The sequence below is a fragment of the Taudactylus pleione genome, unplaced genomic scaffold (genome assembly GCF_031769625.1).
Source record: "Taudactylus pleione unplaced genomic scaffold, aTauple2 ptg000114l, whole genome shotgun sequence".
NCBI classification, from domain to species: Eukaryota; Metazoa; Chordata; class Amphibia; order Anura; family Myobatrachidae; genus Taudactylus; species Taudactylus pleione.
Genome location: NW_028284516.1, coordinates 25,542,385 through 25,567,945, shown reverse-complemented (window position 1 = coordinate 25,567,945; position 25,561 = coordinate 25,542,385). Strand labels below are relative to the sequence as shown.

Here is a 25,561-nt window from a genome sequence, read left to right as displayed (position 1 = left end):
GTTCTTTTGGAACAAGGAACATCCTGATTTAAGAAGAATATATCACCTATCGAACACCGATTATCAGTTTTATTCCATTCAGAGATATTATCATTCTAATGCTGGATATACACTCTACAATTATCTGGCCAACCTTCCCAATATTGGTGGATCATCCAGATAATTGTACAGTATGCGGGCGACCGATCTGAAAATACTGATTGGTCGGGCATGATGGATCGTCCAGAATGCCCGTTCTATGCAATATTTTCTAAGTAAAAGTCGGACATTTCCCCTTTCCTTCAGAGAGAAATGTCACCTCCCCTGGGGAGGAGAGCAGATATCGTGGCCCATAAACTGGGCCCTAATGCTGGCCATACATTGTATGTGTATGCCCAGCATAAGGAACGTATTGTATTGTATGACATTATTGATTAGTATGGTCCACAGCGCCTTAAGGCTCAGTAGTAGTACTCTATTTTATATTTATGTTTCTTGGTGTGGATGACAGCTACTATGCTCTTAAGTTTTTGCTGTTTACGCACAGTGAAAACAAATCCTTTAGAAAAACTTGCGCTATATCACTCATTTATAGAACAAGTGATATATTGCCAAGTGTGTACCCACCTTCAGTTTGTACTTTTATCAATTTAACCTTAAACGAGCAGAAGTGTTTTATAATTGGAATTGTTTCACATTTTTTGTTCTAGCTCCCCTTGAAACGGAGGACACTGAGACATGAAGCATACAATCTGATGTTGTAATGTAATACATTAGAAATTGTTCACCATACTGTAGAGCAGGAAGACACAGTCTTCGATACTAATTAAAACCTAGTTACCAGACTATGAATAAAATCATACCTAAAACCTTCAATATGCTTTATTTAAAAATACAATTAGTCATCCTAAAATGCATTAAAAATTAATATTCAACAAATTACAATTAATAGCAGTTTTGTAATTGGACGGAAAGTCCACAAGACATTTGCAGATCTGTTACTAGCGCATCTCAGTTATGCAGTTTGCAGACGTTGTCCTGCTGTTCCCGATTCACAAGTGACTTCTCCATCGGATTGTTGGGGATTGTTCTTTTACTGCAATCAAACAAATCATGAAAATAATAAGTCTCACCAATGTAATACAGAGTACAATCAACAGGTCATCAGAATGAGGTGTTAGCATGTCAGCACTGATGAAATGCTTAGAATATCGTCAAAACGGTGGGTCCTGGCGGGGCAGTGATCACTCAACTCCATTCTGTTCCGTTGGTGTGGCAGTCACTTACTTCCATTCTGTTCAGGAGGTACGGCAGTGTGCTACGTGTCCAGCGGTGTCAGTTGATGCAAAGTTCCAGTACACTAACCCCTATCCTCTAGCTTCACCCCAACCCTAAATCTTACCCCCCTCCGCAATATGTCCCTAATCCTCCCCCCTGCAGCCTGATCCTCCCCCCGCAGCCTAACCCTAATGACGGCATTCTGCACAATGTCGGGATTTCAATGTTGATATAATTGTCGACATGCTGGTGTCAACATTTTGGGTCTCCACATTATAACTGCATCCCGCAGCTCACAGTAAAAAGATTTGTACTGTAACTTTGTAAACTGCTTGGTTGCTGTGTGCCACAGTGCGTGCCCATATTTTTTATAAAGGTATGTTTCATTAGGTAGAGCATTCACATTATGAATATGGACTGAAACACACACAATATATATATATATATATATATATATATATGAATAAGAGAGAGAGAGAGAGAGAGAGAGAGAGAGAGAGACAGAGAGACAGAGAGAGACAGAGAGAGAGAGTGTGTAGTGCATGCCTATTCTACCGCAAGGTCTCCTAGGCAATCCCATGGTTAGGGGTCTGCACCTGCGCAGGACCCGTTCTGCACATGTGCAGCATAAGTCCTGTAATCTCGCTCGCAGACCCCCCAAGCCGCAGCATGATTTACACGTTGCACTGTTTGGGGGGGGCTGAGCGGGGGGGTGGCTGGCCGCCGTTCCCAGAAATGGAGGTGTCACTTCATTTTCCAGGAAGGACGAGGTCAGGGTCTGCATTGGCAGAACCAGATTCCTGGCCTCTTGCGTGACCAGGAACCAGCCAGGATGCGGAAAGCTTCCTGACCTAAGGAGCAACCATCGGTTGTGATGGGGTTCCCAGCCTGTGACGTTGGGCGCAGTGCTGGGATAGCAAATGCAGCAAGGAGATGTCTGACACCTCCTTCTGCATTTGCACCGGAGATGGACGGATTTGCACAGATGCTTGTGTGCGTCTCTGCATATCAGTCCATCTCTGAATCAGGCCCAATACTTGTGGCTTTATATAGCCGCGTATCCACTAGGCGATGAAAATGAGCGATTGAACAATAACGACATAGTTATCGCTCAATAGTTCATTAATCGTTCACAAATTGGGCATGAAAATGTCGAAAAATACCAGCAATGCGCGCTCCCACTGGTCGTTTCGACATCAATCATCGCCTGTCAATCTGCCGATAACGACAGATTGTGCATGTTCGGGGATGAGGGAGGGTGCCTACGCTGAACAACATATCATTTAGTGTAGGCACAACACAGAATGAGGAACGATTGTACAATTACAATGTTGTTATCGTACTGTCGTTCCTCTATCGCCTAGTGGATATGCACCTTATGTGTTTACAATGGGTAAATATTTGGGCAAACCCACAGTGACTTCTAGTCGGTAGTCACAAACGCACTCAATCTTATACTAGCATTTATAACCAAAGAAGAAATGTGCCCACTAGCAGACATGTGCCCTTACTCTGCAGGCATTTCTGTAGCCTTCTTTGGGATCTTGGATTGTCCTAGGAATACTTAGGAAAACAAATGAATTTCCATTTGCATGTTGGCTACAGTGACTGTAAGCAAATGTTAAATACTGTATTGTGAATGGGAAACCAGAATTGGTGCAACACTCTGATTTGATTTTTTTCTCATATTTGCACTTATCTGCACTTTACTATATAAATTTGTTTAGTAACAATTGCATCAAATTCATTTTAGGGAAGGAATTTGGGTATCAGTTCCTGTATGTGGCCATTTTCTAATCATTTGCATACGTCTGCCTAAACAGGGAAAACGACTTGGAACTATTACCCTATATTAACATATAATATTTATTCACTGTAGACTTCTGACCAACAAAAACGGAACAACATGCTTGTAGAGTCTTTTCATATTTTAATACATAAATTCTGATCACAGAGATATCTTTTTGGGGTCATTTGTTAACCGCAAACATTACTGTAACTGTATGATTCACTCATGCAATCAATGGAGGTTGGATGTAGGAACTCTAACGTAGGGCTGGCACAGTGAGGACGTGTTCACAGAATTGTCAGTAAATATGCAGATCGCCACAGACACTTGTATAATCCAGTTACATGTGCCTGAGGGCTGGTGCAAACAAGATAATGACTGTCACCAGGTCTACAGTACCTAACCTCTGCTGATTGGCTGATTGCAAATAAAACTCTGAAGCGGATACGTTTTTGAGTGCCTGTTCTATGTTTTTTCTTCATACATGAGATGTAAAGTTATACCGAAAAATAGTAGTAGTTTTTTTTTTTTTTAAAGTTTTTATTGAAACCTTATAACAAATAAATAAATAACACATGGGTGTAAGTGCATGTGACATAAGCCCAATGTAAATCAGGCACACATGCTGCTGGTGCCGACCTCTGAGACAAAGGAGATCCCCACCATGACTAAGCCTCTGGAAAATCCTTTTCAATAACACATAACTTGTGATATAACATTTGGCAGACTCTCGTCCAGATCAGGCATATTCAATTCTTCCATAATTATCACATCACATTTTACATAGGGCTCAGCGATTTCCTCTGTTACTGAGCTATCCGATCCAACTTGCTCTTATTCCAATAACCTCTCACCAGCTTGTAGTTACTCAATACTTTGGATTCTACGCGGTGCCTTGTATTAAAGTTACATTTATCTCAGCCTTTATGTATAAAGCACTTATACCTCCCTTTTCTCGGTCTTATCCGCACAGGATGTAACCAACCAGGTATGAATTAGAGACACGGTTTGCGTTGTACCATGATTTAGTAACGGATACGAGATCTAAACTCTCTCTTGGGACAAATGTCTTAAATAACCACTTATGAAACATCTGATGTCCTCTTTAAGAACCTCTGTTCCTCTAGTACCAAGAGGTAACAACGTCTTATCTACAAGTGTGCTGATAGGGATGGCATAATTCACTTTTTGTATGGTGAGTCGTTTGCTTTATGTTAAAAAAATGACAAACATTTAAAAAGTGTCTTGAATGTCCTGAGAATACAGACCAGCCTCTGCATTTATTCCTTCTGCCTGTTTATATCACCTGTATTTTATGCTCACTAGTCACCAAGCTCTCAGCTGTCTGTATGATGTGACGGTAATTTAACATGACGTACTCTCTGTTGTATATACAATACATTACTGAGAATATGTTTGCTGCATAGTGGAAATTCCATTGCAGGTTAGTGCATGGTGTTTGGACACTGAATAACCAGACCGTCATTACTTGAACATATCATAATGTAAAAGATCTGTCAACATCATCATGGGGCAGGAAGTGATGCCACCTTTCCACACTCAGAGTGTAGATCAACAGGCACTACAGCAGAGGTTCCCAAACTATACCATTACAGTCCAGGTTTAAGGATATCCATGCATGAGTCCAGATGGTTAAAGCAAATAAACTTCGGTACTAAGTCACCTATGCTGAAGCATGGATATCCTTAAACGTGGACAACAATGGTGGAGTTTGGGAGCCTCTGCCCTAGAGGAAAGCCAGCAAGCATTTCACACACAGGGACAGCGTCACTTAAGCGAGGCGGTGGCCAGAACAGGGGTCTTGAGTCCCTAACTCTCAGAAGACGGCTTCTGCTCGCAGCCTATGGAGGTTATTAACATCGACCATGATCTAAAGATAAAATGACCATTTCAGATGATCTATAGACATAAGCACTCTCTGTAATTACACAAGGGGGAATCAATACAGGTATTTCAAGATTTAAAAAAAAATAAAAAATACATGACAGTAACTATGGGCCTAATTCAGAGATGTAAGCAAATCCGCTGGTTTGCGTACATTTCCGATGATTGCTTAAATATGCATGCATAAGACCGGTACTGCGCATGTGCAAATCGGGTGCCGTGTCATCAGACGCAGTGCGGCTGCAGATGTCAGATGAGTGACAGTCTGCAGCTGTTTGGGGGAGGGGAGGGAGCATCAACAGGGAGCATGCCAGACCCGTTTTGTAGGTATGTCAAGGTCAGGGTCTGTATCTTCTGATGCAGCTTCACTGGCCCTGGCAATGAGAAAACACTGGCCCATCCTGAGTAACCGGAGTTACTGAGATGACCGGTGTTCACACAGATGATCCGATGCTGGGTGTTCGGATAAAGCAGCGGACCACAGAAGCCTGCAGTGGGCATCTTTCTACGACAGGCACCAGCTGCTTATTTTTTTTTTTCGCACAGCAGCAGGGTCCAAAGAAACAGCTACTCTGTGAACTGCGCTCTCCCTGTGAGTGCAGTGGTGGTGTGGGTGTCTGGGACTATTGTGTAGTAGCTAGTGTGTTGGGTGTGGTTGAGTGGGGGTGGGGTGTGGGATGTGGAATAAATGAGAGGCAGACACAGATGAGGAGGCCAAATGTTTTAATGGAGTAGTCACAATGCTTCTCCTATGTGGTTCCGGGCAGAGGAAAGTGTGGTGGTGGGTGGCGGAGAGAGACTGGGGAGGTGGGTCGACCCTTTCAGGGGGTTCCTTGCCATGCAGTTCGATAGACCGGCACGTTACCCCTGCTGGACCTTTGGTCAACAGTCTTGTGGAGTCTCAGGTGGTGGGAGGGTGGAGAAAGGGGAGGAGGCAGCAGCAGGTGTGTGGGGGTGTGAGCACCCTTGCGGCGTCCCGCGGGTTGGTCAGAGTGTCGAAGTCTGATACCTACCGGTAGGATTTGGCCTGCGGTGGATGCGGCCATGGAGGTTGTCATTGCTGCAGATCTGTGCTGTATGGATGGACTGCTGCGGTTGCAGAGTTGGTTTGTTGCTGTTCAGGGGAGGATATCACCTTGTCTATGGAGGTCAGCGACCTGGTGGTGTTGGTGTGTGGTTAATGCGGCTGTAGATTCTGCTGCTGCTGCCAGGCCACTAAAGTGTGGTTTGGGTGCCGCTGTGGGAGCCAGAGGTGGGTGAGGAGAGTGGCTGAGTGATGACCACCCCTGTGGTGGGGGGTGGTCTGTCCGGGACGGGCTGGATGAGGTAGCCCTTGGGTGTGCTGAGCTAGATAAGGAGCTAGTCAGAAAGTTGAGGCGGCGCTTGCACCAGCGAGTGCAGGGGCAGGGAAGATGGAATGGCCTGGACCACCGGAGGTCCCTGTGGGGATGAGGAGCGTCGGTGGGGGTAGGCCGTGGTTCTGGAGTGTGGGGGTTTCAGGGTCTCCAATGCGTTTTGGCAGGGGTTGTCATGTGATGTGGGTGGCCAATAGGTGGGCGGGGAGGGTGGGGGGTAGGTGTGTGTGGATTGGTGACTAATGCTGCTGAGTCATGGGGTTGGGTGGGGCTAGGGCGTGTCCGGTCACGTGTTACAGTTTGTCTGAAACTGCATAGGAGGTCCGAGCGGGGCTGGGGCTGGTGACGTCAGCGTTGGTCCTGTGGTGTAGTTGCTGTACGCGGAGAGGCGCCACAACAGAGTATGGTGGCTGGGTTGGTGACAGGGCGGTCACGTGGTGCAGGCGGCCAGGGAGGAGTCAGGCTTTGTGGGTGTGTGTCAGGGGGACCTGTGAGGACTTGTGGTGGGCGCAGTTGATGTAAGCGTTGTAAACGGTGGGGCATGTTTTGGTCCTGTGGGATTGGTTGGACGGTGGTTGTCATGGTAACCGCGCAGGGCTGTGTTGTGGGGTGGCGTATTGGGGGGGGGGGGGGGAGGTGTGGGTCGGGCCTCGCGGTGTATAGTACGGACATGCAGAGGTAGGGTTGGTGACTATCTGGTGTCGTTGCGATCATGTGTGCGGGGGAAGAGTGGGTGTCATGGTTAGTATTGCTGAACGGTCATGTTGAAAGGCAGTGGGTGTGAGACTACTCCATTAAAACATTTGGCCTCCTCATTTGTGTCTGCCTCTCATTTACTCCACGTTCCACACCCCACCCCCACTCAACCACACTAGCTACTACACAATAGTCCCAGACACCCACACCACCACTGTACTCACAGGGAGAGCGCACTTTCCAACCCCTACCTCTCTATCAAGTTACAACGCAGAACCCGGTACTCCTGCCAGAAGGAAAGCGCAGCAGCCCTTACACACACACTAGTTACGTCCCACACCCCAACTGCCCATACAGTAGAGCGCAGTCCAACCAAACCATTACCACTCTGAACTGCGTCCATCTCTAAATCAGGCCCTATATACACTACACCAAAGAGAATGACTGCAAAATATATATATTATAGATTGTGCCAAGTGCATATACACCATATGTCTAACTTTCCATATGAAAGCTCCTGGTGAAATTTGCAAGAAGAGAATGATGCAGGAAGGTATAGGACTGAAACACACTTCATTGCAGACAGTGTAGCTGGGAAGACAGTGTAATCAGTTGTTCAGGGCACTTACACACAGAGTGGCCAAATCATTATGACCACCAGGCGATTTTATGCCAAGTAGCTGTTCTGCAGATAATGCCAACGTAGTTAAATTATGAAGAATCTGAATCAGGGACCAATTCAGATGGCCTCTCGGTGAACAGTACGCTGCACATGACATCGTAGGGGCTGCAGTAGCAGAAGGCCTGTGCATGCGCCATTGCTATCTGTTACAAACAGCGTGAAACGCCTCCAGTTTGCTCAGGAACTGGACAGTAATACCCCTTTTACACCTAAATTCCGGGTCTGACCCGGAGTTGGAACAAAGTTCCTATCCGGCTCAGACCCGGAATTTTGCCGGCGCTGACTCGGGATATTCCCGAGTCAGCGCCGCTCATACCGCAGTCGGGTCTGCATAGACCCGGCTTTTGCGGAGTGAAAGTGGACGCTTGGAGATGACGTCATCTCCAAGCGCCACTGAAGCCGGACCAATCGGCCGGCTAGCAGCGCACTCCAGGTCTTCGTGACCCGGAGTGCGCTGTTCCCATAGCAGGGTTTCACGGGCTAAGCCCGTGTTAAACCCTGCTAGTTATCTGGGTTGGATTGCCGGGTCACTCGACCCGGCGATCCAACCCTCTCCCCTTTTACACCAGGGAGCTGCCTGGGTTAACCCTTCAAAAACCCGGGTTTTAGCTCCGGTGTAAAAGGGGTATAAGTGATTGGCAACTGTTTACGTGGTGTGAAGAATCCCATTTGCTATTACACCATGCAGATGGTAGGGTGAGTATAGAGATAGAGCAGCACGGAACCGTGTATCCTTCTGGATCTGCTACCTTCAAACCTTCAGTACATGGAAGATCCAGTTCATGGCATTTAGGCTAATTTTCTCCATGAACCATACTGACAGTTAGTAGAGTCCATGCCTAGAAAAGGTGGCCCAACAAAGTACTATCCTGGTGATCATAACAAACTGGCCACACAGTCTATAGTGCCCTCCCATCTTTGATAACCGGTCAGTCTTAGGGGATTGGCAAGGTGGGCACATAAGTGGCATGTACAGCCTTTACAGCGACCCCCAGACGTTTAAAAAAAAAAAAAAAGAGAGCACTGTAGTGTATACAGGAGTACAGCAGCACTGTCCCAGGCTCCGGGGAAGGCCTGGGAAGAGGGGGAGAATTTGGGAGTTATAGCCTCATTCTACAGAGAACCCTCCAAGTTCCAATCTTGCATGTACTACAAAATGAGAGGTGGCTCTCAATACATCTGATCTTGGTAATATACTTTATAGTAGAATAAATAAAATGAATACATTTCATATGTCATACTACAAACAAACATACCTATTTTTTCTTCCTTCTTCAGTTTCTGCAAATGATGAGTAAGGTTGATTTCTGCAGCTGCATGCAAATACTCTGGAGTATCCTGTAAGAACAATACTAGTATTATTAAATACTGGCTATCATACAGTTATGTTACAAGAAAATATATCCACTTTGTAGGATGTCTGTATTTCATAAATAAAACTGACAAGCTTGATTAATCAATCATTTGTAGAATAAGCAATATTACTTTTGTCTTTGGGTTTCATACATATTATCTGTCCATGAGGGACATCTAGTGGCTATCCTGCGCTGGTACAAGTCGCAAAACGTGGTCCATATATATCAACTTTTTTTGAAATTACATTTGCATTTATCTACAAACATATCAATATACAATGGAGAACTAAGTAGTAGAAAGACATTCAGTATATGAACATTGTAGGACTCTAACATAATTACAATACACACAATGCAATCAGTGTCAAATGATCTGCCTGTGCAGAACATGTTCTTCCACCAACGACAACATAATCATCAATCTGTGTGGCCACACGTCATTATTCTGGGGTGACTGTCACCCACAGTGCACTGTATAGGCTGTGACCTAATTTGGGTATTTGTAATTTTGTATCAGCTGCTCTTTGATTTTTGTAAAAAAGATAATTGTCAACAAATTTGGCAGTGTCAGTACTTTTGTATGGAGTTTTATGTATGCAGGACAGGAAAGGATTGCAGAAGAGAGAAAATGATCAATTAGTTTTTTCAGTAATTCTGGAGTGTATATCACATGACGGAGATGTAATGTGAATTCAGATTCACACCTTGGCAGAATAGTAATTAGCTGCCTTCTCCTCCACTCCCACTGAAGTATACTTTTTCAGACCATTCTGAATGGAGGATACCATCAAATTCAAACTAGACATAGTAATTAAACCTCTAAATGCATTAACACCTAAGCATTGGATTCTAAAACCCCGCGCTTCCAATCATGTTTATGCCCGAAAATTAAAAGGACAATGCTTTTAGTAGACGTGTTTTGCTAGTCAAAGTATTGTCTTTTTACATTTTGAGCATAAACCTTATCAGAAGCGCTGAGTTTTAGAACCCGTGCTTAGTAGATAAGCTCCTTGCTATTATCTTTACATTATAGTTTCTCAAAAGTAATAAACCCTTATTACACTTGCACAACCAGTCTGGCAGACCATGTGTACTTAATGCATAGGCTCCATCCATATGCACCCACAGGGCCAGTGAAACACTGAACCCCAGATAAGTAAACTGAATTTTATTGTAACGGAGTAAACACTACCCAAAACTTCAACTTGTGTTTTGGGTGAGACTATTTGCTACCCGTCATGCAGACATCTGCAAAAACAATACAACTGACCCAGGCTGTATAGCACAATAGTCAAGAAACAACTTTTTTTAAAAAAATGCTTATTTTATACCAGAAGATAATTTCCTATTCATAATATACTATTATTTTTTTGTGATCTCCTATTATGCACAGTTCATTACATTTACAAAAAACATATGTCCATTGAGCTCAATCCTTCAAATATGGCTGTTATTCTACACAATGGCAACCCCCCAACACAGCATAGTCCAATTTGCCTTTCTCAAGATCAAGCACATGTGAGCTATATAAGCTGTATGCTCATCGTGATTCATGTGTTGTGAATTTCTGTTTTACTCTGGATAGTTATATCTGGCTGGGTACAGATGGACCTTTTAACTGTCTTTTATTGTCCCGCGCACAATTGTCCCCTCTTCTTTTCTACAGATTCTTATAATTGCTGAATCACAGAACAGTGTAGCTATAACAAGTAGCTGATATGTGGGCACTTACCTTGTACACAATTTTAACAAGCTCCATGGCAGTCAGTGATTTGCCTGCATTGTCTTGTAGAGCTTGGAGGATTTGCTGCTCCCGAGCCTGTCTGTGAGAAATATACTCCTGAATTTTGCCCATTGCACCTTGAACAACTGGGCCATGTCCTGAAGGTTAAAGGTGAAAATATCAAGTAAATCGGACTGAGCAATGGGAGGTGGGGGAGAGTTCTTCTGGGCAGGATAGTTTTTTTTTTTTTTTTTAGAAGGGGGGGGGGGGGGGGGAATCACAAAACATCAAATCAGTGTATACAAATATTTGTCACCTGTACACATCTATCCGTTTGAGGTTTGTACTTGTATATAATGTTCGTTCACTTTTATACAGCACTGTGTAATATAGAGTGTTGGCTCTTTTAGAACAATGTAGATTAATAATAAAATTATACAGTACTGTGGTGACTTGTTCATTTCTCCACGGATATCTTAATGTATGGTTGCACAGTGGTCAGCGTTGGTGCCTTACCGCACTGAGACTGTGTCTGTGGCATTTATATCAATAAAGTCCAATATAGCTACCTAAAACGTGTATAATTCAGATTATGACATTATTCAGATCTTCAAACAGATTACTGAGAAACTGTAATTAGAGGCAGAATTGTGCCATGTATGTGAAGGAGACAGTATCTTTGCCCACAATCTATTGCTGGCCAGGCATTGTTACAATATCCTTGGAGATATTGGGAAACCTGGCATATATCATTGCCTGCGTGGCATTAAATATTGTGTGATGCCTGAAAATGATCCAGTCAAAATTAACTGGATAATTTTTGGGCAAGATCTATATAGCTCATTATGTGAAATTAGCACTACGGCACAGTGGTTGCTGGTTAGCACTACTGGAATCATGTCATCATATGGAGTATGTACGTTCTTCCCGTGTTTGCGTGGGTGGATTTCCACCTGGTGCTCCCTGTTTTCTTCCAGAGTCAAAAAACATATTGGTAGATTACTTTGTCTTCTGGTAGAATAGACCCTAGTGTGTTGGTGGTAGGGAATTTAGACTGTAAGGGCCATATCCATTTATACGTGAAAAGCCGTGATTTCGTGGTAACTTTTTGCACAAACTACGTATCGTGCAATCCAATTGCTGGAGTTTTCGCACGTGCAAATTCTCCATAGGCTAATAACCAGCTAAAAGATTTCACCATCTCAGAGCAGGTTAAAACCTGTGCAAAACATCTATTTTGGGCTACAAATGTGTGGGCTTGGTTCAGAACTCCTTTTTAATTAGCTTCATTTGGCTAAATGTCATTTTTGGGATGAAAAATGTTAAAGTATTGGAAAATGGTTTTAAAGATTGCAGGTGGCTGCACCAGGTGTATTTTTAACAGTTTTTATAATAAAAAATGTTTAACAAAAATAATATATATTTGCACCCATTTTAATGCGCCCCCAATTTAACTACAGCATTTATTTTTCCCAAAAATTATTGCTATCATTTCATAATGTTAGAGAAAAATGCATATAACAGCCTTTTGCCACAGTTTAAGAACCCCAATTCCTTTGATTATGGTCACCAATACACTTCCACACTATTACCCTATCTTAGTTTGAATTTTTTGGGGGGCACAGGCAGATTGCCCAATTTTCACCTGCACTTTTCGCATATAACATATGAAGAAGTTTCGGGTGAATGCAGTTTAGCTTTTTTTTGCAATAGGATTGTGCGAAAACTGTCACACGCAATAGATGTGAAAAGTGCCACATTCGGGCAAAGGGTGCGAAAGCTCGCACATGCGAAAACTTCATGTTTTTGCGTCTAATTGGATATGGCACTAAGCTTCAATGGTGCATGGACTGATTTGAATGACTACATATTCTCCGTACACAGCTGCATATTATGAATAAAAAGATAAATACATACTGACTATACTTACAGGCCTGATGTGACAATTATAATCTGATCAGGCAGGGCAGACAATACAGCTCTGTAATAGTCCACTTGGCTTATATGAGCGGGTGTCATGAGGGACCTAAGAATTGATTGTTTACACAGCTATTATGTGGGTTGCCAAATTAGATATAGAAATATTTAGTCTTAATCACCCGAAATTCTAAAGTGTTGGAAGTGCAAAGCCAGGTACACACTGAGCGATGTATCACATATATCGTACCTCGGGTACACACTGAGCGATGTATCACATATATCGTACCTCGGGTACACACTGAGCGATGTATCACATATATCGTACCTCGGGTACACACTGAGCGATGTATCACATATATCGTACATCGGGTACACATTAGAACGAGGTCCTTCATTACCTGCAACGTGGCAGCATGCAATATTGTCGGGTTGAAATTGCAACACAGCCGAAAGAACATCGCATGCGGCCGCGGGAGCGTGCATATTGGCCGTACATACCGAGCGATGAGCCAGATGTGTGGTTCCCATTCCTCAGGAAACAACATATCGTGTCGACATCGTCTCAGTGTGTACCTAGCTTAAGAGGTTTATTTTTAGGTGTTGCATGGAAACAAAGGCCCTCATTCAGAGCCGTACGCTATTTGCGGTCGTTCGTTTAAAAACAAGGGGTGGCTATTCAAATGATCCGTACGCACATTGCAGTCTGTTCACGCCTCTAAGTCTGAACGAGCGAGCAAAACATACGCTCGTTTATTTGTTAAAAACGCCCCCTGGCCGCACGCATCCTACGTCATGTCCGCTATTTATTAGATTAATCGAGTACATCGACCAGCGTATGAACTGCTCGCTATTCTTGTGGTTGGTGTTTGCTACCACAAATTTGCGTGCAGTTCGGGCTATAAAATAACCCAGTGACGTGGTCAATGACGCTGCTGTTTTAAATATACACACCCATAAAACGCCCGTTTTGACCTTTAAGCACGCCTGCGTTCGGATCTCCACTCCCCATTTTCAAGCACCTTCCCCTGTTACCACCCACATACGCCTCATTCTGTCACTCAAAATAGCCGGCACTCGCTATATAGCGTACAAAGGATTTTCGGCCGCACTGACTGGTTCGCGCATGCGTACTAAAAAGCGTACGCATGCGCAGATGTGCAAACATCGCTCGGAACGAGCGTACTGTTGTTAACGTGCGGCTCTGAATGAGGGCCAAAATTCCTACAAATAGGACATATACACACAGGGCTTACATTTGTGTCGGGACACACGGTAATACTGTTCCAACACTTGCAGACCTGAAAATGGCAGTCCCCTGTACAGGATAGGGGGATTTCATAATCACTCTTTTTGCAGGAGCACAGATGTCATCGCAAAACACATACATTGGAGGAGAGAATATAAAATTGCTCTACCTGCGATGGCATCCTGCAGTGTGAGTACAGCCCATGCTAGGGATGACCATCGATGGTTAACAATAATTGATAGTTTGCCATTGACAGAGATTCGGGGAGGGGGGGGGGGGGTGTTAGAAGCGGGAGTAACGGAGCTTAGCTCCACAGCTAAGACCCGCTACCATACCTGACAGGCCCACCACCCCCCACAGCAGGGATGGTCATTGATGGTGTAAACCATTGATGGATCGCCATAAATGGTTTTATGCAAGTTAAGTTAAAATTTGATGGCCATCCCTGGTCCAAGGAAACTCCATGCACCAGGCGATGGGGAAGTTCTTTATATTTGTACTGCTGTGCTAAATGTTCAGTGCTGGAGGGGAAAGGTTGATCATGGCTTCATATTAGCTCTCTTGGTGCAATGTGCAAAGGAGTTCCACAGACTTATGTACAGCACTGCATACACATAATTATCTGTATACTATACCTACCTGGGTAAATCTTGTCTGCCTTAAAATCCAGCAGCTTTTGCAAGGACTTCATATAATCATACAGCTCCTCAAACACAGCTGTCCCTTCTCCAAGTATGCAGTCTCCAGAGAAGATGGCATTTTCTTCCAATAAAAGCAAAGCCATGTGGTCATCCGTATGTCCCGGTGTATACAGAACTCTAAATATAAAAACACAGAGAGTTATATTTGTCCTGAGCTTTGTGAGTTAAGTTAATTATACTGATATAGTCTTTACTGTCGAGGAAATTTAAATTGCAAGCTCTTGAGACTGTTTAAAGGTCTTAATTGAGAAGTATTTATTTAATTTACAGTACAAATAGAATATACATCATCGTGCCATGTTTGCTTTTCACACAGCACATATGTTGCTGCAAGTTACTGATGCAGATATATTATAGCAAAGAAGGATCAGTTATGTGTGAAATCTTACACTATAAATGTGATTATACAGCTAGTAAGGGCCGATGGCCATCACTTTACCTCCATCTTCCCAGAATAATGAATCAGATGCACATAAACAGGATTGTGTTTCCGATTACAAAAGCGGCCATATTTCAAAAATATTGCCCACCTAATACAGAATACTACACTATATCGTATTTTCTCCTACTGCACTCATATGAGTATAAACAAGATCCCCGGAAACAATAAGACGTAATTCCATCATCTATCATGGGAACCTACACCAACAATGGAATAACAGATCAGCCTGCTATATAGTCTTTCTGGTGCACTACAAGACACAAGTCTTTTATCACCCCTACAGAATTCGCTCACCTGACTATTAGTCAGATTTTATAATGACTGCCGCCGCCCTATAAAGCTCTAAGGGAGTGTATAAGACTTTTTTTCTTCTCCGCAATATTGTATTTCATTATGGATTTGTTACTATACTTTTTTACTTATAGTTTTCTTGATAGACAATACTTCTATTTAGAACCAATTCCATTGTTTTATACATATCAAAAACAAAGAACACATTTCTGTGTTTTCATTACTCATCATTAGTCATTTCCCTATTTCCCTTCTGGCGTCATGTGCTGTACATATATATATGTAAGGGTCAGGTAATTAAAGTTTCAAAGAAGATCTAGCACTAAATTCTAAAACTGATAAAAAAATTATAAAGAAGTTTTTACATCATCACCAACAAGGAAGAGTACGGTTATGTATTAGTCAGTCAGATTGTGGAGGCTAGTGTCGGTATGGATAGGGTTACACAGGTGACCAGAGTGAGGTGTCACAGATCAGAAGCAGTGGGTATGTTAGCTACAGCTACACTGTGCTAAATGGCTGGGCCATAGGTATACATGGTAATAGAAACCCTTTCTACATTATGTACATCAACCCTTGTGTCTCCTTCCCATGTTCTCTACTGTCTGTGTTGTCAATGATTAGTAGAACTGCGGAGTCAGTGCACTTACTGCAGGGTAGCTCCTTCTGTTGTTATCATATCTCCATCTTTAAGATACTTGTACTTTTGCTCGCCTGTTCCAATGACCTCCTCTTTGTGTGGGTTGCGGGGAAGTTTACTAACACAGAGGTCTGACCCTTTAGCAAAAGAAATGAACAATTATTTCCTACTGTATACATAGTGGATATCTGCACACGGGTGTACTTCAGCAACCCAATATTAGTATGCTCTATCTAGCAGACAGGACTACGAAAAGCTTTATCTTGGGTTATTCTGAAAGCACCTGTGGGCTCGGCTATATTGAAAGTATGGAAGGGTCATACCTAATGTTCTGATACAGCACTTCTAAATACTATAATGAAATGGTTGGAAATATGTGGGGGCATAAACTGGTATAGCGAGATTGGATGCATGCTGGTAAATTGAGGGGATCAAGCTGGTACGTATAATGTAATATTGGGCACAGACTGGTATAATTGAAACACAGGGCCCGATTCAGAGATGTAGGTTCATCAGACGATGAACGTACCTGGCCAGTTGTTAGGGGTCTGCGCATGTACAGAATGGGTCCCGCTTGCAGACCCGCCCCCAAGCCGCAGCATGGTTGACATGCTGCAGCATTTGGGGGGGTGGAGCAGGGGCTTGGCTGATTAACGATCCGACGGACGCAGATTCCTGGCCTCTGAAGTTACCAGCACCCGGTTAGGCTGCAGAAAATTTCAGCTCCCGCAGCCTGATCAAAGGAGCAACTATCACGACCATTGGTCGCGATGGTGATTCCAGCAGTGCTGGGATCGCAATTGCAGTAAGAAGGTGTCCGACACCTCCTTCTGCATTTGAATCGGAGATGGATGGATTTGCACAGCCCACAGACTGGTAAATGAAGGATCCAGTTCTGCCCTATTCCATACATAATGTATATTTGCCAATATAAAGGATATGTGGGAGGATATAAAGAAGAATAAGCCAATCCTTTATTTAATATATAAAATAGGATTTTTGGTCAACTTACCGTTGAATCCTTTTCTCTTAAGCAGGCTGAGGAACACTGGACAATGGGATTGTAGGTTGGGGCTGGAGCTGGCACTTAATAAAACTGTAGCTTTAAATCCTAAGACCCCCCCCCTGCAATCCCCCAATTCCAGGAACTTCTTTAAAAAAAAAAAAAAGTCCAGAGAGGAGTAGCAGGAACCCCGTGAAACTGTTCAGAACAACCAAACAAATCAGTAGGGAAAAGACCGGTCAAGAACCAAACACCTTGCACAACTGAGCGTGAGGGAGGGAACGCAGTGTCCCCCAGCCTGCTTAAGAGAAGAGGATTCAACGGTAAGTTGACCAAAAACCCTATATTATCTTGCAGCAAGTCTGGGGACCCCTGGACCATGGTACGTCCTAAAACAACCCCCAGGGGAGGGAACGCTCAGGCTGCCTGATCGGAGAACTGTACGCCCACAGTGGGTGCCGCTGGAGGCGAAAAATCTGAAACGTAGAAAATGAGCAAACATGCGGACAGGGGATCAGATAGCCACACAACGGACCTGTGCTGCTGAAGTTCTGTGTCGCGAAGAGAATAAATTGTGATACCCGCTGTGCGCACTAGGCCCGGCAGCACCTACAGTATTGTAGTGCAAACACATGAAGCCAGGGCTCCACTGAACGGTAGGGCCCGAAATAGAAAACAACCGAGTCAATTACCCACTGAGGAAGTAGGACGACCTGCCTCAAACAGAATCCGAAGACACGTGTTCCAGACGTCTAGTGAGGAGGTGTTGGCCTCCCTGCTGTGGATACCAGATCGGAGAGAGTCCATGCGAACTGAACAACCCTCCCCCTGGTGCGCAAGGCACGAAGAGACCAGAGGGGCTGGAATAAGCCGGTCGGCCGGCGAACAAGAAAGCTGACAGAACCCCAGTTTCCGTACCTGCTGCGGAACTGGAACAAACATGCTGGCTGAGAGGAGTTGGATGCGTGCCCGGCCCAATTGTGAAAAAAACAATAAGCAACGCCGATGGAACCATAGCGAAAGATGCCACACACCCAGCTGGCTGAAGGAGAGGGAGAGACTCTGTTAGGCCTTTTGGAGCCGTGTCCCCCCGAAAATGAACCCCTGATGGGGAAGAAGCGGCTGGTGTCAGCCTGACCTTCCAAGGAAGCACCACCTTGAAGGAGGAGCGAAAACTTTGCAATGCGGACCTCGCCATTAGGGACGGCCACCGACGGAGAAAACCCTTACCAAACCAAAGATAGTGTAACCATCCATGGGCCTGATTCAGACCCACTCGCGAGCGGCTGTCCGCTCGCAAGTGGGTCGATGTTATGGACTGAGCATGCGCACGACGGAGGGAGCTCCGTCGTGCGCATGCGCCAGACGCGACGAGCGAAGGAAAGTCCTTCGCTCGTTGTGTCCGATCAAAGGGGGCGTGCTGTCAATGTTGATTGACAGCACGCCCCCTTTGGTGGGCGTGCCGGGGGCGTGCCTCCCTGACGGGGGCGTTCCCACGGGAACGCCTCCCGTCAGAAGCCGGCCCACTGACATCACTAGTGATGTCAGTGGGAGTGATTTTGGCTCTGATAGAGCCAAAATCACTCCGGAGCTTGCGGTTGAAAACCTCAACCGCAGGCTCCGGCTCGCAATTTCGATGGTCGCCATCACAATGCACGCTCGTATAGCCTGTGGGTGGTGACCCACAGCTATACGAGCGTCCAGGAGGACGCTCCATGAAAATGGAGCCCGGCTCTCATTCAGAGCGTGCGCTCTGCTCAGAGCGTACGGCTCTGAATGAGGGCCCATATGCGAAGAGTAGAGCCAAAGGGCTCTTCAAGTCAAACCAGCCGTAGCTGACATCCCAGAAGCTACCTGTGCCCAGTCTTGCCTGGCCTCCCACACAGAGATTGCCGCACCTAACCTACCCATGCAGAAAGGAATCCCAGGGCGAATCACCGTGAAGCCCCATGACGAAGACGGCAGCAGTAGTGAGCTGACCTCACGGCACCCATATCAGGGCACGCCAAGGCCGGATAACGACCCCAAAACCTATCAAATCAGACTGGAGACAACCCTCCAATGTCCCCACTGGATGCTGAGATGTGCCCAGGAAGGGCGTGTGGTGATCTAAGCGGCTACCGCTGTGACTACCGTGGGAGGTTCTGCCCTTTGGATACTGAAGCCACTGGAAGCAACTGCGTAAGGAATAGAGCCCTACGTATACGGCGTCTCTTAAGCCTCCCTGATGAGACTGCAGAGACGTAAAGACTCTCCATCACCAACGCTTTAACAGATCCAGAGCCATGGGAATCCAGAACTAAACCGCCTACAGAGTGGGGCGCAGCAGAAATAAGGCGGAAAAGACAGCAGGTCCTATTCCTTCGGGACTGTGCAAGTCTGCGCAAGGTCATTCCTTTGTGAAAATGCTAATGAGGCCCAGAAGACGCCTCCACCTGCACCTCGCACAGCAGAGGATTCCTGCAAAAAAACGTGCCAAAATAGAGGAACCTGACGTAAGTTGTGATGCTGCAAAGCAGGGAGCCAGAGCGGGACATACCTTGGCTAGAAACTTAACCCTATAGCGGGAACAATGCCCATGCCCTAGATGATGAAACACCCAAGCCTGAACTTGGTCTCCCTGTGAAGCGCCAACCAGCTGCACTGGGGCGCTCGCCGACATGTTTCCTGGATGCATACGCAACACAAGGTCCTATACCCACAAGGCCCCCGAGGTCAACTGCTCATTACCCCACGCATTGTAGTAAACAGTGCCCAAAATACATCAAAATTCCTGCATACAAACTCCACACAGTTAGGGCTGTAGAAGGAATTGAACCCATGAACGCAGTGCGGTGAGGCAACAATGTTAACCATTATGCCATCATTGTAAGGGTAGCGTGATAGATCAGTAGATATACCCTGATTTAATCAGCTACGGTCCAACGTCAGTGGTCACCAGCCACATGGACATAGAGGGGCATACAAACCCACGGCGATCCAGATAGGGGACACATCAGATATTAAACTGTTAAGAACAGATACTACACTTGATCTTAGCCAAAAGGCCTAGAAGCGATGCGTGTTGACAAACCCCCCCACTTCTGTAACACCTGACAGCAGGTGTGCACCTTAACCCTATTAGCAGGTAGAAATCAAAACAGGTGCATGAAAACAATGTTACAAAGGCAGCGAATACAGCAACAAGGGTACTTAGCCTTCCAGGAGATCAACACCGCAGCTGCCTGGGAGAGGATGTGTGCTGTGCAGAGCAGGCGAATATAGCAGTCCCGGATGAGGGATGATTCATCCGTGCATTCCCTTCTCTCCCCGTTGACTGTACCGCTGCAGGAGGGGGAGAGCAGCTCTCCAGGGACACAGAGTGATTCCCCGTATAAGGGGAAACCGCTGGTTAAGCCCAGCTGATCCGGGCAGTCTGTGGCATGCGCGCTCCTCCTGCATCCTATGAGGGGAGCCGCTGCCAAACAAACCCGGCCAAATGTAATGTGCAGGGGAGGCCGGCAGCTACAGGCTCCGCCCCCCTATTCAGTGGCTGCACTCACAAGTGCTACTCCCCTGCCTGGGGAAAGAAATTGTAAAGGTCCGACTGAGCTGCCTGTGAGGTGCGCGCTCCCACAATGGAGCCGCCCTCATCAGACCTAGCAAGATGGCGGCACCATCCGGGACAGCACTGTCACCAAGCACCCTCTAATACCCCTTTTACACCAAAATCCCGGATCCAACCCTGGAATTTGAACACTGGTCAATCCCGGGTTGAACTCTGCTTCAGACCCCGTTTACACTGCAACTCGACCTGGGTTATTCCCGGGTTTGCCCCGTTTACACTGAACCTGGGTAATCCCTGCTTTTCTCTATAGAAGTCATTAAAAATGGTCTGTTTTAAGGTCTGACAAAGATGGTCACAAAAGGCAACAAAAGAGAGGGGTGGGGACTGCTTACAGCATTGCTACAGGTTGCTGTTCTGGCTGTGGCAGGTTGTGTATCAGCCTGCATTTGTGGCTGCTGGTCAGGCTGTGGTGCAGGCTGCAGTTCTGGCTGTGGCAGGTTGTGTATCAGCCTGCATTTGTGGCTGCTGGTCAGGCTGTGGTGCAGGCTGCAGTTCTGGCTGTGGCAGGCTGTGTATCAGCCTGCATTTGTGGCTGCTGGTCAGGCTGCTGTGGTGCAGGAGGTTAGGCAGGCAAGCGATGGCTTCATGTGTCTCTCTATGCAGGGCACTGACAAATTACATCATCTGCCAGTGCCCCAGAAGCTCCAATCAGCATCTTTCAGAGCTAGCCGGGTCAAATAAGCAGGGTAGCACCCGTTTACACTGCCTCATGACCCGGGAACAACCCGTTTTCAACCCTGCTCTCAACCCGAGTAAGATTGCCCGGTAGATCGACCTGGGTTATTTTTTTGGGAGCCGTTCACACAGAGCCTCAACCCGGATCGACCTGGCAATAACCCGGGTTATTTGTTTGGTGTAAAAGGGATATTAAAGGGTGCGAGCGTGCACTGTCCCCAGGTCCAGGCGGTCTCTCCTAGAGACCGGAACGCTCTGTGGGGGGTCCGTCGGCGTGCACCCCCCCCACCGCAGCTGCATATCCCGCAGCCGCCCACACTTACGCTGTATACAGCGAACAGTTCCTAAACTAAAAACCAAAATAAAAAGCTTACAAATAAAAACAAAATAATAGCTACCTCTACAAGGGCTGCATGGGAGCCCAACCAAAATGTACCCTACTCCTTAGGCACTTAACAAAGACTGGAATTATGGGATTGCAGGGGGAGAGGAGCATACGATTTAAAACTACAGTTTTATTAAGCGCCAGCTCCAGCCCCAACCTACAATCCCACGGTCCAGTGTTCCCCAGCCTTGCTGCAAGAGAAAGTGTGATTTGCAGATGATCAGTAGCTACACTGATGAGCTCTTATATGGTGCAAACAATGTTGAGAAAAAAAAAAAGAAGTCAATATAAATCTGAAAAGCATTTCTTTAAAAAAAAAAAAAAAAAAGGATGTACACAGGCAAAAAGATACATACATGGATATAAGTCAGTTCATGAATTCATCTATGATGTATATTAGTTTCACTTCACTATAACTAATACAGAGTAAAGAAATAACAACCTACCCTTCACTACATCCCTGCATATATCCGTTATACCCCCGGAATGGTCGTGGTGCCAGTGGGTCACTATGACTTCCTGGATGGCCGTACTGGATTCATGCAGCACTTGCTTCAGGCAGCTGATGTACTCTGGGACCGTAGGCTCTCCCGTGTCTATGAGGATCCTCCTAGGTGGATCGATAGATGATACATTGATCCACACTGTGTTCAATCACAATGCAGACAGGTACAATATGTAACAAATATCATACACATAAATGAAATAACAAACATGTTGAATAGGGTGACATACAAAGAACTTTAGCGGCCACCATAAAAGAGATATATAGATCACAGACGATGAACGTACATGTACGATTGTTAGGGGTCTGCGCCTTGCAGGACCCCCCAAGCTGTAGCATGGTTGACATGCTGCGGCTTTGGGGGGTGGAGGGGGGGCGTGGCTGATCACCGTTCCCGCAAATGGGGGCGTATCATTGTCACACTTGAGTCTATTCACTAAGCCTCGGAGAGAGAAAAAGTAGATAAAGTACCAACTAATCAGCTCCTGTCACTTTACAGGCTGTGTTTGAAAAATGAGATAGGAGCTGATTGGTTGGTACTTTATCTCTCTACACAGCTTAAGCTGGGTATACACTGAGATGATGTTGGCATGATATGTCGCTTCCGGCCGAATGGAAAGACATATCAGCCGCATCGCTCAGAGTGTACGGCCAATATGCGTGCTCCCACGGTCGCATGCGATATTGTCCGGTCGGCCGTGCTTCACATCCAACCGGATGATATCACATGCGGTCCTGTTACAGGTAATGAAGGACGGAACGAGGGATCGTTCAATACATCGTTCTAATTTGTACTTGCTCAATGTGTACCCGGCCTTAGTGTAAAGACCCCACTGTTTGGTGAGTAAAAGCGAAAATTATGTACAATGTTTCAGCTGTAATAAATAATAACTGGACATGTAGCACATATGGGGTAGATTAAATTATAAGCGAGGTTAACCCGTGGCTACCACGCACATTGAGCCCTAGAGGGTGTACTTATCACGGATTTTTCCTCAGGAGCTGCTGCTGCTGTAAAAAAAAAAAAATCTGTGTTAGATACACCCTATGTGACAGGTGCAATTAGCCCGAAGCTTTCAATTATTATACGGTAAACCTGCGGCTAATGCAGGTTAGCCCATAGATGCTGCGTCTGGAATCTGAGTTAAGCCCCATAGGGTGCGTTTAACAGAGATTTTTTTTCCTTGCAGCTCCTGAGGCTGCGATGAATACCATGCTAAGTGCGCCCCCTGAGGCTTAACGCGCAAGGTATCGGCACTCCATTGGACAGCGAGGGTAGGGCTATTAGCAGCGTGTAAACATTGCTATAGAAACTGTCCCTATGGCCAGTTACACAGCTGCCAGTTTTGGCCAGCCGGCCGGCCAAGAAACAGGCAGAAGCCAGACGGGTTTTTTCAGGCACTCCATGCCTTTCACAAGCAGCGGCTTTGAGCCGCTTTTAATGTGTTTCTTTTAATCTATTGGGCATGTGCAGCAGCAGCTGCTGCACAAGCCGGCTGGTGTGTGTGTGTAAGGAAACATTGGGGGTCATTCAGACCCACTCGCGAGCGGCAGTACGCTCGCAAGTGGGTCGATGTTCCCCACTGCGCATGCGCACGACGGAGGGAGCTCCGTCGTGCGCATGCGTGAGACCCGACGAGTGAAGGACTTTCCTTCGCTCGGAGTGTCTCATCAAAGGGGGCGTGCTGTCGATGGTGACGACAGCACGCCCCCTTTGGTGGGGGGCGTGCCGGGGGCATGCCTGCCAGACGGAGGCGTTCCCAAGGGAACACCTACCGTCTGAAGCCGGCCCCACTGACATCACTAGTGATGTCAGTGGGAGTGATTTTGGCTCTGATAGAGCCAAAATCACTCCTGGCCTTGCGGTTGAGAAACCCAACCGCAGGCTTTCACTCGCAGTTCCGGTGGTCGCGATAACCATCATTTTGCACGCTCGTATATGCTGTGGGTGGTGACCCACAGCTATACGAGCGTCCAGGAGGACGCTCCATATTAATGGAGGTGGGCCCTGATTCAGAGCGAGCGCTCTGGTCAGAGCGTCCGGCTCTGAATCAGGGCCATTGTTTCTTATACACCACTGGCGTGCAGGGACGGCACTGGCACAGCAGTTGTCCTGCTCAGTGGATACTCCCAGCTGTTACACGGCAACCGTGCCGTGCCCGGGCCGTATGAAAAGATCAACCTGCTTCCCTGCTTAACTATATTTCACACCCGGCAAAAAAAACATGCGGCTTTTTGCCGCCTGGTCAAAACCGTCAAGTGTGAAACTGGCCTAAGGGAATAAACGCACGGGGTAACCCACAGATTTCGAGCACTATAAGTTAACATGCATTAGCCTTGAGAGTTTACCACATGTGGAAAATGCATAATAATTGAATAGCTCCGGGCCTCTACATGTGCAGTAAACACTGCGGCTACCTGATCTGTCGCAATACTGCACACAGTGAATTTTTCAACTTTCCAAAGTAACACTCAATATAATGCTTTCATAGATAAACACACATTATAAGTCAGGCCCCAGATAGTTGTCCCTACTTGCTGCGGAGAAGACTTAGAGATAAAGTGTAAAAGTTACTCAAAGCAACCAATCAGCTTCTGTCATTTAGGTAGCACATGATTCTAAATTAGTTAGAAGCTGATTGGTTGTTACTTTGGACAATTTCTACACTTTATCCCACTCCAAAGCTTGATACATCTCCCCTACAATGTCGCATGCACTACATGTCCCAGCAATCCCTGCCAGTCACATCTCCAGGGACAAAAGGAGAGTACCACGTGTTGTCCACCACTACCCTAGTGCCATTACCAAACCATCAGGTGCTGATAGAGGCTCCATCACCCCCATATCCCTCTGCTTATCACCAGCTCACTGACAGCTCTCTAATAATACATGCAGTATCCCCTCACTCCGCCAGGGGCGCTGGCACTCCACAGCAGCGCCGTGTTTCTATGTGTACCTCCGGCCGGTGCCCACCAGATACGTGTTGGTGCCCTGCAGTGTCATAGGCCCCGGATTACAGCCCAGTACCCGGATGACCCGGGAGGACAGTTGCTCCACACGGGGAAGCAGTGACAGCGCCATAGTGGTTCTCACACGAGCAGCCGGCCTTCCGTACAGACCAATCACCATTCACCGCTCGCAACGTCATAGGGGCGTGTGGTCAAACATTGCTACTGCTGGTAACACATTCACTGCCAGTAGTCTCATGTCTGCCGCGGGCGTCTCCTGCTGCTGCTGGGGATTCCCGGGATACAATACACTCATACAATGTGTGATTATAGTGTTATCATGAGTAATGCTCGGACCTTTCTTGTGTGTAGCTCTCACAACTGGGTTTGGACATGTGATGAGAAGTGACTGCAATCTATTAATGTCAATACAGT

At 46.1% G+C, this 25,561-nt stretch overlaps 1 protein-coding gene and 1 pseudogene across 3 annotated transcripts; both read right to left on the bottom strand.

The window, feature by feature from the left end:
- Window positions 1-846: 846 nt before the first annotated feature.
- Window positions 847-25,561, bottom strand: LACTB2 (lactamase beta 2). Of its 3 annotated transcripts, XM_088471580.1 has the most exons (8): window positions 25,135-25,342; window positions 23,135-23,188; window positions 22,119-22,282; window positions 16,013-16,139; window positions 14,568-14,746; window positions 10,772-10,920; window positions 8,941-9,022; window positions 847-1,075 (listed from the first exon to the last, which is right to left on the bottom strand). In XM_088471580.1, coding segments are annotated over exons 2-8 (747 nt in total). In that variant the 5' UTR covers window positions 23,137-23,188; window positions 25,135-25,342; the 3' UTR covers window positions 847-1,031. The 3 variants fall into 3 exon arrangements, with proteins under 3 accessions (XP_088327706.1, XP_088327705.1, XP_088327704.1); XM_088471579.1 differs by lacking the exons at window positions 23,135-23,188; window positions 25,135-25,342 and adding an exon at window positions 25,484-25,561; XM_088471578.1 differs by lacking the exon at window positions 23,135-23,188.
- LOC148525019 (U2 spliceosomal RNA) lies at window positions 19,960-20,064 on the bottom strand (annotated as a pseudogene).

Excerpts from the sequence above, each read along its gene's own strand:
- LACTB2 (XM_088471578.1), bottom strand. The coding sequence starts at position 25,307 with ATGGTGATTGGTCTGTACGGAAGGCCGGCTGCTCGTGTGAGAACCACT. Across the intron at positions 14,747-16,012 it reads ACAGAAGGAGCTACCCTGCA|AGTTCTGTATACACCGGGAC; the intron begins GTAAGTGCACTG and ends TTTTATATTTAG. Across the intron at positions 1,076-8,940 it reads GAAGAAGGAAGAAAAAATAG|TAAAAGAACAATCCCCAACA; the intron begins GTATGTTTGTTT and ends GTTTGATTGCAG.